At 43.6% G+C, this 17,731-nt stretch overlaps 1 protein-coding gene across 1 annotated transcript in view; it reads right to left on the bottom strand.

Moving 5' to 3' along the window:
• The window catches only part of erbb2 (erb-b2 receptor tyrosine kinase 2), a 38,705-nt gene extending 21,196 nt beyond the window's left edge, over positions 1-17,509 (bottom strand). Inside the window, exons 1-4 of the mRNA XM_029713083.1 lie at positions 16,826-17,509; positions 2,206-2,357; positions 1,919-2,105; positions 1,454-1,594 (exon numbers count right to left, since the gene is read on the bottom strand). Of these exons, the coding sequence (XP_029568943.1) occupies positions 1,454-1,594; positions 1,919-2,105; positions 2,206-2,357; positions 16,826-16,898 (553 nt within the window). The 5' untranslated portion in view covers positions 16,899-17,509. The remainder of the gene's footprint in view (positions 1-1,453; positions 1,595-1,918; positions 2,106-2,205; positions 2,358-16,825) is intronic.
• Positions 17,510-17,731: the final 222 nt, after the last annotated feature.

The raw sequence follows: 17,731 nt of genomic DNA on the forward strand, positions 1-17,731 counted from the left end.
CAACTTGATTAGAGTCCACCTGCGGTAAATGTAATTGATTGGACATGATTTGGAAAGGCAATCACCTGTCTATATAAGGTCCCACCAGTTGACAGTGCATGTCAGAGCAAAAACCAAGCCATGAGGTTGAAGAAATTGTCCGTAGAGCTCCGAGACAGGATTGTGTCGAGGCATTGAAGGTCCCCAAGAACACAGTGGCCTCCATCATTCTTAAATGGAATAAGTTTGGAACCACCAAGACTCTTGCTAGAGCTGGCTGCCTGGCTAAACTGAGCAATTGGGGGAGAAGGGCCTTGGTCAGGGAGGTGACCAAGAACCTGATGGTTACTCTGACAGAGCTCTAGAGTTCATCTGTGGAGATGCGAGAACCTTCCAGAAGGACAACCAACTCTGCAGCACTCCACCAATCAGGCCTTTATGGTAGAGCGGCCAGACGGAAGCCCCTCCTCAGTAAAAGGCACACGACAGGCCGCTTTGAGTTTTCCAAAAGGCACCTAAAGACTCTCAGACCATGAGAAACAAGATTCTCTGGTCTGATGAAACCAAGATTCAACTCCTTGGCCTCAATGCCAAGCTTCACATCTGGAGGAAACCCAGCACCATCCCTACAGTGAAGCATGGTGGTGGCAGCTTCATGCTGTGGAGGTGTTTTTCAGCGGCAGGGACTGGGAGACTAGTCAGGATCAAGGCAAAGATGAACGGCGCAAAGTACAGATAGTTCCTTGATGAAAACCTTCTCCAGAGCGCTCAGGACCTCAGGCTAGGGGTGAAGGTTGACCTTCCAACAGGACAACGACCCTAAGCACACAGCCAAGACAATGCAGGAGTGGCTTCGGGACAAGTCTCTGAATGTCCTTGAGTGGCCCAGCCAGAGCCCAGACTTGAACATATCTGGAGAGACCTGAAAATAGCTGTGCAACAACACTCCCCATCCAACCTGACAGAGCTTGAGAGGATCTGCAAAGAAGAACTGGAAAAACTCCCCAAATACAGGTGTGCCAAGCTTGTAGCGTCATACCCAAGAAGACTGGAGGTTGTAATTGCTGCCAAAGGTGCTTCAACAAAGCTCAGAGTAAAGGGTCTGAATACCTCTGTAAATGTATTTTATTTTTGTATAAATTATCAACAATTTCTAAAAAATAAAAAAAAATAAAAAAAAACTTTTTTGCTTCGTCATTATGGGGTATTGTGTAGATTGATGAGGGGAAAAAACAAATAATGCATTTTAGAATAAGGCTGTAACCTAACAAAATGTGGGAAAAGTAATGGGGTCTGAATACTTTGCGAAGGCACTGTGTGTATGTGTGTGTGTGTGTGTACGTACACGTGTGAGTGTGTGTGTGTGTGTGTGTGTGTGTGTGTGTGTGTGTGTGTGTGTGTGTGTGTGTGTGTGTGTGTGTGTACACGTGTGAGTGTACGTGTGTGTGTAAACTCCCATAACAGGAACACTCACAGTTGGGGGCCCGGGCCTGCAGGCGGAGCTGCTTGGCATGCGTGTTCTTTTCATCCAGTGTGTCCCTCCACTCCATGTGCTGGGGGTCTGGGAAACAGAGCTGGTGGTTTCCCCAAATGTGCACTCCACCCAGCAAGATCTCTATGGGGTTAACATGACAGGAAGGGAAGGCTCAGTTCAAAATGTTCACAGAGGAACTGACAAAAAAACCTAACAAGAGGTTATGTTCCTTGAAGTAATCACTGATGAGAAATGACTGGACAGGAAAAAGCCATGTGGTAAAGCCCTTGCATTCACCTGTTCAATCATGTCTAATTAGTTGTTACGACAAAGAAGGAAAGATGCACTTTTAAAGAATTTAAAAAAGGGCCTACAAGTATCCAATCCATCCCTTCATTCAATTACGATTACATCCCTCCTGTATCCCAAAAAGACTTCCCTCTCACTCTCTGGCCCCTCCCTCACCTGTGAGACTGCGGAGGCGGAGCACCCTCAGGCCCACCCCTTCTTGAGGGAGGGTGTTGTCCAGGACAGCCAGAGCATAGCTGGAGTTGTACAGCTGGCTTCCCCGGATGATGCGCAGGTTGTCCAGCGGCACCACACTCACAGACACACGGGCAATCAAGACGTAGCCCTGCACCTCCACGATACCCTGGAGAGGGGGAGGGAGGGAGGGAAGAAAGGGGGAAAGGGAGGGATGTTAGCATTTTTAACAGGTGAGGAAGAAAAAAAATCTGGCAAAGACAACATACCTGTAGGAAGGAGAGGTCCGGCTTGCCCCGAAGATGTGTGATCTCTAGGTTGCCGTGCACCACCTGGCAGTCAGTGTAGAGCAGCCGCAGTGTCTCATAGTGGTTCTCCAGACTGGAGGGCAGGGCCAGCTTCATGTCTGTGCCCAGGCACACTGACAACACACGCACAAATATAGATACGTTAAAACATGTTACCTTTAATTTAAAGGACAGGATCCTGAGTTGAAGCAGGGCTTTGTGTCAACCAGTGTTTCCGCGCATCTTGACGCCTTTGGGTAAATTGGTAATCAGGTGTGCCATTTCTGTTGCATGTGCAGAAAACAAATGGTGGTGTTTTATTGTCACATACACTGCAGGTGTATCAACAACTGACAATATACAGTACACCATGTAATACATGTCTTTTTTCACTTTAAGATTCACTATAGGTGTTTTCATCCCTCTACCATAGCATGAATACATATTGTCTGTATAGTGTGCACACTGACATCATTTTTCCTAAAGACAGGAAAGAAAGGAGAGCCTTGAGTCCTCCACACACACACACACATTAAATTACTTCCCCAGATCCCTGGAAGACTCCCATAACACTTTTTTCAACCCTCCTTCCAGAAGTTCACTTCCACCCCCTCTCTCCCTCCTCCCCCTCCCTCTCATTCTCCCTCCTTCTCCTCCCTCCTCCAGGGCTATCACTTTCCCTCTTTTTGGAGACAGCAAGCAGGACACTGGGTGACACAGGATACAGGGACACAGGAAATGCAGAGAGAGAGAGAGGAAGATGATTTGGCCAATGGCTGAGCCTCTGCCAAGGGTCTCCAAAGTGCATGGCTTCGTCTCAAATGGCACCCTTTTCCTTACATAGTGCACTGCTTTTGACCAGGGCCCATCAAGTTTAAAGATTCAAGTTTTTATTAGTTGTAGGTGCGGGATAATTATGGTATACACCGTCCAACTAAATGCTTACTTGTTGAGTCGACAATGCAAACAAGCAAACAAGAAATAATCAAAACACACGAATACGAACAAGCAAATGTCAGTAGAATATAATAAATATTTTAGCTTAATTGTAATACAGGAAGGCACAATTTATAGTCCAATATTTACTTGTGTATTGTGGAAGGGGAGGATGGGGTCAAGTGTATAAATTGAGCAGTGTAGTAAGAGTCTGGTAGCAGAAGTTGTGATGTGTGTGTAGCTTTAATGTATGTATGTATGTATGTATGTATGTATGTATGTATGTATGTATGTATGTATGTATGTATGTATGTATGTATGTATGTATGTATATAAATGTGTGTCTGTGGGTGTGTGTGTGTGCATGAGTGAGTGCATGTGTGCTAAGGTGTGGAGAATCAGAGCAGGTGGTCAGACCTGTTCAAGTGTTCAGCAGTCTGATTGCTTGTAGATAGAAACTGTCTCTGAGCCTGTTGGTATCAGTCTCATGCCCGACAGTAATGGAGAGAACAGCTCTTAGCTGGGGTGTGTGGGGTCCTTGATGATGCCGAGTGCCTTCCCCAGGTTCCGTTTTGAGTAGATATCCTGGACGGGTGAGCGCATGGTCCCAGTGATATACTGGGCCGTCTTCAACACCCGCTGGAGGGCCTTGCGGTTGTGGAAAGAGCAATTCCCGTACCATGCTATGATGCAAACAGTCAGGACGCTCTCGATGGTGCAGCGGTAGTATTTTGAGAGGATACGGGGCGGCATGCCAAATTTCTTCAGCCGCCTTAGAAAGTAGAGACGCTGTTGCACCCTTTTGACAAGAGTGGTGGTATTGGTGGTCCATGACAAGTCCTCGATGTGAACGCCGAGGAACTTAAAACTTGTGACTCCCTCTACTGCAGTCCCGTTTATGTGGATCGGGGCATGTTCCCTCCTCTGCTTTCTGAGGTCAACAATCAAGTCCTTTGTTTTGCTGACATGGAGGGAGTTGTTGTCATGACACCACAATGGCAGTTCACTTACCTCCTCCCTATAGGCTGACTCATCATTGTTGGTTATCAGTCCTACAACCGTGGTGTTGTCAGCAAACTTGATGATAGAGTTGGTGTTGTGCAAAGCCACGCAGTCGTGTGTGAACAGGGAGTACAGCAGAGGACTGAGAAAACACCCCAGGTGGGCCCCTGTGTTAAGAGTCAGAATGGAGGTGTTGTTGTTGCCAATCCTCACAGCCTGTGGTTTGCCCATCAGGAAGTCCAGGATCCAGTAGCAGAGAGGGGTGTCCAGACCAAACTGAAATCAATGAACAGCATTCTCACATAGGGGTTCCTCTTGTATGGGTTACGGCCGTGTGTACAGTGATGGAAATGGTATCTTCCTTGGATCTGTTGGAGCGGAAAGGAAATTGGAGTGGGTCCAGTGTGCCTGGCATGCTGACCTTGATGTGGGCCACGACCAGGCTCTCAAAGCACTTCATGATGACGGAGGTGAGCGCGATGGGGCAATAGTCTTTTGGCATGTCACCTTGTTTTTCTTGGGCACTGGCACGATAATGGTCTCCTTAAAGCATGTGGGACGACAGCCTGGGACAGGTTGAAGATGTCCGAGAAGATGCCCCTAGGGCTCTGGTAAAAAGTAGTGCACTATATAGGCAATGTAGTGGGACGCAGCCAACGAGATACGAGTCGTTATCGCACCTGTAGTACTGTACCGTGTACGAGCTCTTATCACATGCTATGTAACGTGTAGTGTGTTCTAAACGCAGCCCAGTGTTCTCACAGTGACCTACATAATATCAGCTGCACCTAGGGCTGTTACGGTGACCGTATTACCGCCACACCAGCGGTCACGAGTCACGATGGCAGTCAAATTCCATGTGACCGTTTAGTCACGGTAATTATGCTTCCCCAAGCTCTGATGCTGCTGATGGTCATTAGTAGCCTACCAAACTTGACAACTGCCTGGTACTCAGCACTCTATTGTCCCTCTAATCACTCTGACATCAATGCAAATGTAATCAAAAATCGAATCAAACACTTCACGAGAGCCCGTGAGCTCATGTTGCGCAACATTTCTATAGGCTATGCAATTGCGTGAGAAAACAGAGTGATGGCCTCTATTAAAAAGAGGAGGATCCCATCAGCTTTCTATAGGCTAGGTCTACTATGTTTATTTCACAACTTTCCTAATATTAAGCACATTGCTTCTCTTAACAACAGGAGTATAGCCTACCTGGCTGGCATGAAAATGAACCATGGGAAAAGCATCCTCTATTCACTATTTAAGTGCATAGATGACATATATTTTTCCCCGCTGCTCCCGGGTCGAGACAAGTCCATGATAATGATCCATTCTAAATCAAAACAAATTTCACACATACATTATTTAGTATTTGTAAAAACAAGATTACATCAAGAATAGTCTGATGGGTGACAATATCAGCCTATCACTTGTGAATGATGCCCAGCTTAAGGCAAACAGTGAATGCTTTTTTTGTGCATCTTTTTCAAATCATAGTCACACACCTCATGTAGCCTAGCCTATACGTATCACAACTAAAGTGGCCAAATAACTTCTTAAAATGAAGCACATCAATCCGCTTTACAATGGTTGTAGAGCCTAACTGGCATACATACGCAGCATGTGAGTTTCAAGATTGGGGAAGATACATTTTCACCATAAAAAGGCATTACATGCATAATCGCATTAGTGGTCACTTGTGAGAATGGTGTTTTCCTGCTAATGGAACATTTGTGCTTATAGCCTACTTCCGTGTGTGCATTGCTGTGTTTATAATGTCAAGAAATAGCCTAATAGTTTATCAACATTTTAAGGTAAACATTTACATCTGTTGCATCAGGCTCATTGCATTAACTTGGGATCTATCGCATCCCACAACTGTCCCGGACTTTCTTTGGAATATTTATTTCTTGCACAGAATAGGTAAACTTCTGTACTATGGGGGATAGTAGATTAACATAGGCTAGTGCTTTTGCTGTTCGTTAGGCCTAGTCATCTTGTTGGCTGACGAAAAGTAAATGTGGACAGTTCTTCCAATATCTTCAATATGCGCCTTGGAATTGGATAAGGAAGCGCAGTTGCGTCCCTGATGTGTCTGTCTTCACTTGTAGCATGTGAGAAAGACCCGATCACGTGACTGAGAGCCATGTGAGTGAGAGGTCCTTCGGCACGCAGCGGGGAGAAGGGGATTATAATTATTATATTCAGCCCAAGGGCATAACGGCTACTGGCCGCAAAAGGCATGTTTTTTTTTTTAGGGGGATTATGGCCACACAAAGGGGATGCAGCCGGGAAATTCAACGCATTATCAAGTGGCTTGTCAAATTGTGAATGAGAGACTGATGAAGTGCGTACAGGCTGCGCAAAAAAACTAAGCAGAGCTCATGCCTTTCCTGCGACTTTTTTCAAATCATCATTAGTCGCATCATGCAGCCTTAGAATGTATTAAAATTAAACATTTAGGAGGACCTGTTTCTTTGTTAATCGCTCAACACAGAATAGCCGCATGTGCTCACTCCCTCAAATCATTGAGAAAATATCCTTTCTATTTTATTCAGCTTTGTTCAATTGTATTCTTCATACTATAAAATAATGCTACGGAATTCTAAACAAATCTTGTCTGCTAAATTAACTAGTGTAGCCCACAGCCATATGGCATAGGCAGATCAGGGCCTAACATAAGGACAACGCAGAGTATGCTATTCTGTTCTTCTCAAATAGACTACATTTTCTTCATATCATGTTTCTTTAGACCTGTCTAAAATAAATAACGTATTTATTGTGATGGTGTAGGCTATATTACATGGATTTATTAGACTTTTTAAAATGTAGATGTTCCAAAGGTCTGCATCAGTGGCTTGTAGGCTATGCGTGGAGGACAGGAGATGCTAAATGTGTTAATGTCAAATTACCGTGAGATCAGCACATATTTGGTTGACAATCACCGGCTGACAAAATGTTATGACCGCCACAGCCCTAGCTGCACGTTAACAAGCTAGCACAGACAAGGGGGTTGTAAAAAGGGAAACGTTTGTTAATCTAAAGACTGTGTGACTGTGGGAGATGCTAGATGCTATACAAGGCAACAGTAAACAGGTCGTTATCCAAACATATGTTGCATGGATTGATGAGAGAGAGAAAAAAAACAATGAAGTATTTTTTCCCCCCACTGGAAATCAAAACTATGATAGCTCACAATGGATGGGATGTCAGAGACTCCACTGCTTGAAAGAGAGATGCACTGATATAAAACACTATTTATTTTTATGTGCAGACAAGGGACAGTTATACTGATAGTAGTCTCGCTAGACTATACTTATAGTAACAGAATAGTCGATGTCAATGAACTGACTGTGAAATATTCAAATCGATTCCCTGTTGTGACTTGTGAAGGGGCGGAGCTTATAGATCCTTATGATAAACTTGATTCACATTATGATATTAATTTATGTACAAAATGCCATGACTGTAGCTCAAACAGGACATCTTCTTGTTCAAAGTCTGCAATTTCAGTTGATTACTATAGCGCCCTTATTGTAAATGCCGGATCTCTACGACAAGACACATCATTCAGCGATATATAGTGCACTACTTTTGACCATGGCTCATTTAGCAGATGCTTTAATCCAGAGCGACTTCAGTTACTGCATTCAATGCAGGTAGATAAACAATCACATGTAAAAAGTAACAAGTAAAACGGAAACTGGTTATGTTATTGTAGTTAAAGTGGCCTGTTGGCTGGTGAAAAAGCTCACACATGATTAAGAGACAGATGGGGGTATAATGGTCCCCACTGAAATCTCTATCATTGCTAGAGTTATGGTTGTTTAGTCAATGCATATATAGTCTACTTAACTGGATAGTAAGTTAGATTAATTGAAAATATTACGTCATTTTTCAAAATGGAGGCTAGTTATCTCTACTAAAACCTCCATTGATTCAACAATAAATAGTACATTACACTGACAAACTGTAAAGTTGACTTGACTTTGTTTTATTAAATTAGGTGTTAGTTAGGATAAAGTTGATATAACTAAAGTTGAAATTGATTCAACTAGGAATAGTAGGTTATACTGACAAATGTTGAAGTTGACTTTACTATCTTTTATTAGTCAAAAGTAAATTTTGTGTAAGTAAGGATCGCTTGACATGTAAAGTTGATTGAGCTTGAAAAGGCCATGCAACTGTAACCGATGTGAAATGGCTAGTTAGTTAGCGGTGGTGCGCGCTAATAGCGTTTCAATCAGTGACGTCACTCGCTCTGAGACTTGAAGTTGGGTTTCCCCTTGCGTTGCAAGGGCCGTGGCTTTTGTGGCGCGATGGGTAACGATGCTTCGTGGGTTGTCAGTTGTTGATGTGTGCAAGGGTCCCTGGTTCGAGCCCGGGTTGGGGCGAAGAGAGGGACGGAACCTACACTGTTACACAACTTTATGACTGTAAATAATAAGTTGAAACAAATTATTTTCTACAGTGTAGATCAAATGACTTAAACTTCTTATACTTAAACTTCTTATGTTATACTGACTTGGTCATATAAAATATTTCGTAGGGAGCTAAAGAGGAGTTTGTTAGATTTTTTTCTAAACTGCTTTCATTTCTTTACTGACCAACTAAATCAAGCCGAAACTCACTCCCACTCGCATGGACACACGCGTGAGTGTATGTGTTTTGTTCATTGTCCGGCTTTGGCCTTGAGTAGAAACCCACCCCTTCCTTTCCCTATCCAACCAATTACTGTAAATACTCTCACTCTCTCTCTCCTTCTCCAGCTCTCTCTCTCCTTATCTACTCCCTCTCTCCTTATCTACTCCATCTCTCCTTATCTACTCCCTCTCTCCTCATTTCAGATCTCCCTCACCATCTCCTTCCCTTCCTCTCTTCCCTTCCTTCTCAGACGGGCACAAGTGCCGGCGTTATGCATGTGTCAGTGCCCAATAAAGGAATGCCACTGACACCTAAACAAACACACATTCACCGAGGTGCTCGCTAATCGCTAATGCTGGCTAATGCTGGCTACATAGCGCTTCTCTACACCGTATCCTAGCAACTTCACTTGGAAACGTCCATTTGCCAAACGCTCTCTGCTGTAACCACCCAGGTGGTGGAGTTTTCTGGGGAAAAGATGAGAGCCAACGTACCCCGGACTATTCCACGTCTATCATGACAGTTGAATGCAACTGTCAACACACATTTGCTTTAAAATGAAGCTACACGTTAGTTTTGAGAGAGTAATTATTAGTGTTTGTGGGTATACTTTCTGGATTACATTTGTCTTTATGAAAGTGAGGATGGAACGCCATTGAGGTTTTGAATTGAAAAATAAAATGTTACAAGTTAATGTGTCCTACTTCTTGTAAAGCATACATCAAGATTCAAGTCACAGGGTCTTTTCAAACCATCGGCCGCTATACCTTTGGGAACCGTCAACGTCTAATGAAATGTGATTGCTAGTCATCCAAGACAAATATTTTGATTGGATTACATTTTCAAATCAAAAAAATGTTCTTCCCACGTAAAACTTGGAAATCGTTTGCTCACGATAAGCTCTCAAGTCAACTGCTTTGTCATTGTTGGAGTGTACCAAATGTCTTTCAACCATTAACATGACTCACAGGTTAATTGGGACAGCTTGAGTAGGGTACCTACTAAATGTAAATTGAATGTGACCTATACCTGTAGTGCAGGAGCCTTCGAAAGCAAACACAACCAAACCTGCACGGGAAGCCTGCCAGTCAGCAAAGGGTGTGTGTGTGTGTGTGTGTTGTGTGCACTGACTAACAAGAACAACGTTCACGGCTGCCAGTAATGTTACTGCAGGTGTAGGTTCATTCAACCCGGAAAGGCTGCCACCACCGAGACACACCAAAACAATTCCCTTTGCTGTACCGCCCCTTCCACTTCAACTTCCTCCTTCACTGGAACCCTAATCATCTCCTACCCCAAGATACTCAACTACTTCAACGTCTTCCTTTCAAACCTAGTATTGTCTGACAGATAAACAGACATCATTTAAAGGGGAAATTTGGAATTCCTTTGTACTCTGTTGGCCACAGGACAAATGCACAATCAAAGCTAGTAAAAACGTTTTTTTTAAAACCACAAAAACAAACATAGTTCTATTTCAGCCAATCAGTACACCCGCCCACAAAGACCCTCCCACTCAGTCCTGTATATAGTCCACTCAATAACAGAAACTAAATTACAGATTGCACCTTCAGGTGGGCTTTGCCTCCCCAACAACCCTAATCCTAGCAACTTGCCTTGGATAAACATACATTTCTATTCTAACTCCCCCCAAAAGCATTCCTCCTCCTTTCCCTTGCCAAGTACAAACAGGTATTGCTCAACTGACAGGAAGAACAGGATCTGTACCTGTTGCAGCAGTGCAGAGCGTACTCTATGCGCATGAACATTCACTCTTTGTCTCACACACACACACACACACACACACACACACGTCAATACAATGGCAGGCAGAGTGCAACACACACAATACATGCATGAGTGCTCCTCCGAACCAATCTGAGGACCGGTATCAGAAAGAGTCTCTTGCTCGTACAACTTTTCACTGTAGACATCCCTTCCGTTGAGAAGCTCAATACACAAAATGTAGCTCTATTGCATTTGATTGTTCATTTTAGTTTTGCACGCAGCCTGTGGAAGGTCCTAGGACGGAAACGTTGCAGCAAAACGCATCTGCTTCAAAAACAAAACTGAAATGGAATGCTGTAGTAGCATCCATCCAACAGTCAGTCCAGTCGTATCCTTGTCTTTTTTCACTCCGTCTCCATCAACAGGTAAAACGTGGATGTATTTTACTGTAGGCCAATCAAACATTAAGCAGGCAGTTATAATGCATTGTAAAACTTGTCATACAAGCATGTTTGACTGACTGCCTTATAATGTCTTGTGAAACTTTAAAATAAGACATTAGAAAGACATTGGGGCTCCTGAGTGGCACAGCGGTCTAAGGCACTACATCTCAGTGCTAGAGGCGTCACTACAGACCCTGGTTCGATTCCAGGCTGTATCACAACCGGCCGTGATTGGGAGTCCCATAGGGCGGCGCACAATTGGCCCAGCGTCGTCGGGGTTAGGGTTTGGCCGGCGTAGGCCGTCATTGTAAGAATTAGTTCTTAATTGACTTGCCTAGTTAAATAAAGGTTAAATAAAAATGTTAATAAAAAGGCTCATATGCTTATAACAACTTGTAAAGCACTATACCTGCAGGCTTTAAGTAATGTGTTACCAATATGTTCAATAATTTCAATGCTCATACGCATAGAAATAAATACTCAAGTACAGAAATAACAAAAGTGTCCTTTTTTGCTCTGTTATGAAATAACATATTAAGCTTATAATAAAGGCCATGCTTTTTAGACCCTTTTTGGAGCACTTTGCTTTTACCGGTATTTCCAGCATTATCCACTAGAGTTGCTGTAGGTATAAAATCCTAGGAAATGTTATTTAAAACGGCACAAACTGTGCCCAATCAATCATTGTCTGGTTGTGCATGCGTGTTTGGCGGGGGTGATGGCCTGAGCCAGGGTAGGCGTAGCTCTGCACATAAAGCCTATTATTTGGTAGGGAACACTATTTGTAGGTAAGTGATTCTACATCTCACTTTGCTCAAGCTGACTTTCCTCTCCAACGGACTTGGAAGTTGTAGCTAAAAATGGGTCAACTAGGGGCAGTTAAAGAGTAGAGTCAATGAAACCAACCATAGAAGTGTATTGTAGTGAATCCCGGGTAGACCCGACCGGGACTCGAACCTGGCTCCAGCAACTGTCAAGCCAACACCTTAACCATCACGCCAAGAGGTCCAAACCTCTTGATGAGCTCGCTAGGTGTTGGATTACGGTCGCTAAACTACCCCCATCCTTCGCTCCTCTATACCAAGTTCATCACATGCCTTTCAGATGGCCTCATTGCGCTTCTGACACCAATGTATAGAATTTGGGGGGGGGGGTAGCCCCGACTGGGACTTGAATCCTGATCAAGCGAGTGTCAAGTCAAGATGTTCAGACCTCTCAGAGTAACGGTTAAGGTGTTGGTTTGACTCTCCCCTTCAACTGCCCCTAATTCATCTATTTTTAGCTACAACTTTCGAGTCCGTTGGAGAGGATCAGCTTCAGGAAAGCGAGGTGTAGAATAACTGATCTACAAATAGTATTCCCTCCCAAATATTAGGTTGTGTGTGATTAAGATTTGCAGAGCTACGCTTCCCCTGGCTCAGGCCATCCCCCCGCCAAGCGCACACGCACAAACCAGACATTGATTGGAGACATACACTACATGACCAAAAGTATATGGACACCTGCTCGTCAAACATCTCATTCCAAGATCATGGCCATTAATATGGAGTTGGTCCTCCCTTTGCTGCTATAACAGCCTCAATTCTTCTGGGAAGGCTTTCCCCGAGATGTTGGAACATTGCTGCGGGGACTTGCTTCCATTCAGCATTAGTGAGGTCGGTCACTGATGTTGGGCGATTAGGTCTGGCTCGCAGTCGGCATTCCAATTCATACTGAAGGTGTTTGATGAGGTTGAGGTTAGGGCTCTGTGCAGGCCAGTCAAGTTCTTCCACACCGATCTCAACAAACCATTTCTGTATGGACCTTGCATTGTGCACAGGGGTATTGTCATGCTTAAACAGGAAAGGGCCTTCTCCAAACTGTTGCCACAAAGTTGAATGCACGGAATCAACTAGAATGTCATTGTATGCTGTAGCGTTAAGATTGCCTTTCACTGGAACTAATGGGCCTAGCTTAAACCATGAAAAACAGCCCCAGACCATTATTCCTCCTCCACCAAACTTTACAGTTGGCACTATGCATTTAGGCAGGTAGTGTTCTCCTAGCATCCGCCAAACACAGATTTGTCTGTCGGACTGCCAGACGGTGAAGCGTGATTCATCACACCAGAGAACGCATTTCCACTGCTCCAGAGTCCAATGGCGGTGAGCTTTACACCACCCTAGCTGACACTTGGCATTGCGTATGGTGATTTTAAGTTTGTGTGCGGCAGCTCGGCCATGAAAAATCATTTGATGAAGCTCCCAACGAACAGTTCTTGTGCTGACGTTGCCTCCAGAGGCAGTTTGGAACTAGGCATTGAGTTTCACAACCGAGGGCAGATGATTTTTACGCGCTTCAGCACTCGTCGGTCTCGTTCTGTGAGCTTGTGTGGCCTACCACTTCACGGCTGAGTAGTTGTTGCTCCTAGATGTTTCCACTTCACAATAGCAGCACTTACAGTTGACCGGGGCAGCTCTAGCAGGGCAGAAATTTGACGAACTGACTTGTTGGAAAGGGGCATCCTATGACAATGCCATGTTGAAAGTCACGGAGCTCTTCAGTAACGCAATTCTACTGCCAATGTTCAATTTTAGACACCTGTCAGCAATGGGTATGGCTTAAAAAGCCAAATCCACTAATTTGAAGGGATGTCCACATACTTTTGTATATACACTACCATTCAAAAGTTTGAGGTCACTTAGAAATGTCCTTCTAGGCAGAGTTTCAAAGAAAAAGCCATGTCTCAGACTGGCCAATAAAAAGAAAAGATTAAGATGGGCAAAAGAACACAGACACTGGACAGAGGAACACTGCCTAGAAGGCCAGCATCCCGGAGCTGGCTCTTCACTGTTGACGTTGAGACTGGTGTTTGCAGGTACTATTTAATGAAGCTGCCAGTTGAGGACTTGTGAGGCATGTTTCTCAAACTAGACACTAATATACTTGTCCTCTTGCTCAGTTGTGCACCGGGCCTCCCACACCTCTTCTATTCTGGTTAGGGCCAGTTTGCGCTGTTCTGTGAAGGGAGTAATACACAGCGTTGTACGAGATCTTCAGTTTCTTGGCAATTTCTCGCATGGAATAGCCTTCATTTCTCAGAACAAGAATAGACTAATGAATTTCAGAAGAAAGTATTTGTTTCTGGCCATTTTGAGCCTGTAATCGAACCCACAAATGTTGATGCTCCAGATACTCAACTAGTCTAAAGAAGGCCAGTTTTATTGCTTCTTTAATCAGAACAACAGTTCTCAGCTGTGCTAACATAATTGCAAAGGGGATTTCTAATGATCAATTAGCCATTTAAAATGATAAACTTGGATTAGCTAACAATGTGCCAATGGAACACAGGAGTGATGGTTGCTGATAATGGGACTCTGTATGCCTGTGTAGATATTCCATTCAAAAATCTGCAGTTTCCAGCTACAATAGTCATTTACAACATTAACAATTTCTCTACTGTATTTCTGATTAATTTGATGGTATTTTAATGGGCAAAAAAATGTGCTTTTCTTTCAAAAACAAGGACATTTATAAGTGACGCCAAACTTTTTAACAGTAGTGTATATAGTGTATTTCCTAGGATTTTCTACCTGCAGCGACACTAGTGGATAATGTTGGAAATATTGGTAAAAGCAATCTGCCTCAAAAAGTGCCTAAAAAGCATGGCTCTACTTATAAAAAGGCATTCTGAAGGCCAATACATACTTAAAACAATTTATAAATCAGTTACAGTCGCACAAATATCACCCCATCACTCCCCCGCAAGACATGCTAACCTCTCCCCATTACAATAACAGGGGAGGTTAGCATTTTGGGGTTATGATATTTATTGTGCGCTGCACCATGGGTCTCCTAGTCGCAGCCGGCTGCGACAGAGCCTGGACTCGACAGTGCCTTAGATCACTGTGCCACTCAGGAGGCCCTCAAATACGTAACTTTTGACAATTTTAATACACATATAAGTAAATCTGACCCAATACGTTTGGTCCCCTAAAATGGGGGGACGATGTACCAAAAGTTATTGTAATTTCTAAACTGTTCACCTGATATGGATGAAAATACCCTCAAATTAAAGCTGACAGTCTGCCTCATAGTCATTGTATCACTTCAAATCCAAAGTGCTGGAGTACAGAGCCAGAACAACACCAACATGTGTCACTGTCCCAATACTTCTGGAGCTCACTACTATTAGAATTATACCTGCAGGCTGCAGTATTACCAATGTATTTTAAAAATGTATTCTGAGGCCGGGAAATTTGGGGATGACACTACAGATAAGAGGATACACTAGTCATTAGTCAGTTAAGTTGCATGGTGTCCAGACTAGCGAGTCATCATGCTTCATTGAGTTTTAACTAGAGTGAGTGATACTAACCTGAGAGGCTTAAATCACCTCCAAGTGAGTTTCAGTCAATGGGTGCACCGGAGTGTGAGAGTGAAAGGGTTGTGAAGACTGTCAAACACACACAAAGCTAGATGCTCTAATCTGAGTGTGCACATTGACATAGAGCCAAAGGTTTCAGTGTGCTCCCACCTGTATAACAGGAACCCTGACACAGTTGCATATCAAACCCCAACAGCTGACCTTTGGAATATCGACCTTTCAAAAACAAGGGTGTGTGTGTGTGTGTGTGTGTGTGTGTATGTGTGCATTTGTCTTCCCGCTTTAGCTCAGTAAGATTCAGTTTCTATTAGTGTTTTAGTGAAAATATGAATATATTTACGTGACTCGAATGTGGTGCTTTGAGTGCAATGAAAACATTACTATGAACACCAATGTGGTAATGATTTGCTTCCAAAGAAGAAAGAGACTGATTGGTACAAAAACTGTACAGACCTGTTACAGACAACAATGCAATTGTATTTGGTAACCATGTCACCTGTGGCGAGTAGTTACGTGTGTATGTTTTTGAACCAAAACAACTAATGAAACCCGCACCACTTTTTCCAAACAGAATTGATTTCCGATTCAATTCCAATCTCAGTTTTGTATCTGTGATTCTTTTAAGTCTTCTTACAAAGACAGAATTTGATATGAGAAAGTTGGTGACACAACAATTTCATCAATACAATTGTACAGTAATAGCTTGGTTGTTGTGAGTGAATGCATGGTGCCCTTTGGAAAGAGGTAGCCTACATGTAGTCCTGTGTGTTTGCAGAATGTTTTTGCTCTTCCATTTTCAGTTTTCACTGGTTAATATTTGAAGTGCTGCAGTTTCAAGAGTGACAAGTGGTCTGTTCTATGAGACAATGTCCTCTTTAGCGCAAGCAGTGAATAATTGACCTCGTCATGAGCCCATGGAGCATACAATGCAATCACTGTTGTTTTGATTTTGTTTACCACAAAAGTGAACTCTTCTCAACTATTCGTTGTGTGCCATTTTCACACAAAGTTGCTAAGCAGGTTCTCATATTTCTTGGCGGCGTAGGCTACTTAAGGCCTACTTGTTTCACTCCCAATTTATTAGCTTACTATAGGCTACTCTGTGTCACTATACACTTTAACAACAACAACTGTTAAATTGTAACAGCATTACCAAATGAAGCGCGAGCTCCAGCTCTTTTAGCGCGCTTCCATTTTAACCGTTTTGTCGTTATCAATAGTGGCTAATAAATCTGGAGCCACAACATTGAAATCAGTGCGAGGGGGTGGTTGGACTCACATAGGAATGCGGTCTATTGTCGGAGCACAAAGTCATGCTCTCTGGGTCGAGTTGAACTCCCCACAATTTCGAGAATTCACATTGTTTTCAACTATTCCAAGGTTTTTACATAGGCCTATCACATTTGATTCATTTAATTATTCCAGACACTGTGTAAAAACATGTTTTTAAAAAGAAGAGGATCCAACGTGAGAGACCCACCTTCTCTGCCCAATGCGCCCGAAAGTCCGACCAGCAGTAACCGGAGAAACAGAAAACTTCTCGCCGCCTCCATCGATTGCGACCACCACTAGTCCATAGTACCCAACACTTTTGTATTCCTACAGAGGAGCGCCCCTACACCTTTATTCATGCAGTTAGTTTTGAGGTTGTTTTTCCCCAATCCCAGTAACTTCCTCCTCGGGAATTCCGTGCCTGTGGCTCGCCTGTCGGTAGTAGGCTTGCTTGACACAGCCAGTCGGCGCGCTCCCGTGAAGGGCTGAATGGGGAGTGGCAGATAGGGCCGATTGACTCCAACAGCCCGATAGAGTCGCCCGCGGCCCGCCTCAGTCAGAAAGTCACTCAAAATGGTCTGACGAAGAATTATCCGGGATTCTACATGTCGAGTTCTTCAAATAATTATGAATTGCTTATACAAGCCTATGCCGTGGATTTAGTCTTATTCAAATTCTTCACTGTTCTCAGGCCCTTGTCTGAGAGCGCGAAATTAGGAGGAAGAAGAATAAGCTCTATTCATACAAACTGTCCACTCCACCAACATCAGTTAGGGTCAGAGTCCAACAGACTGCATATAACTAATCAGGAAACGGCACAAAACTATTCATAAGTCCATGCTCCATGTCTTGCACAAGGTTTGTTCTCGGTCAAGCCTGAGTGTTAGGTTCTCAGAAAGTGAAAGATTGATATGGTTAGCTATTGATAGCAACAGTGTGGAGGGGTGCCCTTGCCATGCTTCACTGCATGACATTGTCCAGGTTCCAAAAATCTTTAAACATTTCCTTTCCTTATCTCCTTTCCTTCATGAACCAAAAAAAGGTTAGGGCAGGTTATATTGTGGAAACATTGCATTCCCCAGAAAGGGATGGGGGGGGTAGTAGTAGGCCTAGC

The sequence above is a fragment of the Salmo trutta genome, chromosome 2, assembly GCF_901001165.1.
Source record: "Salmo trutta chromosome 2, fSalTru1.1, whole genome shotgun sequence".
Classification (NCBI taxonomy): Eukaryota; Metazoa; Chordata; class Actinopteri; order Salmoniformes; family Salmonidae; genus Salmo; species Salmo trutta.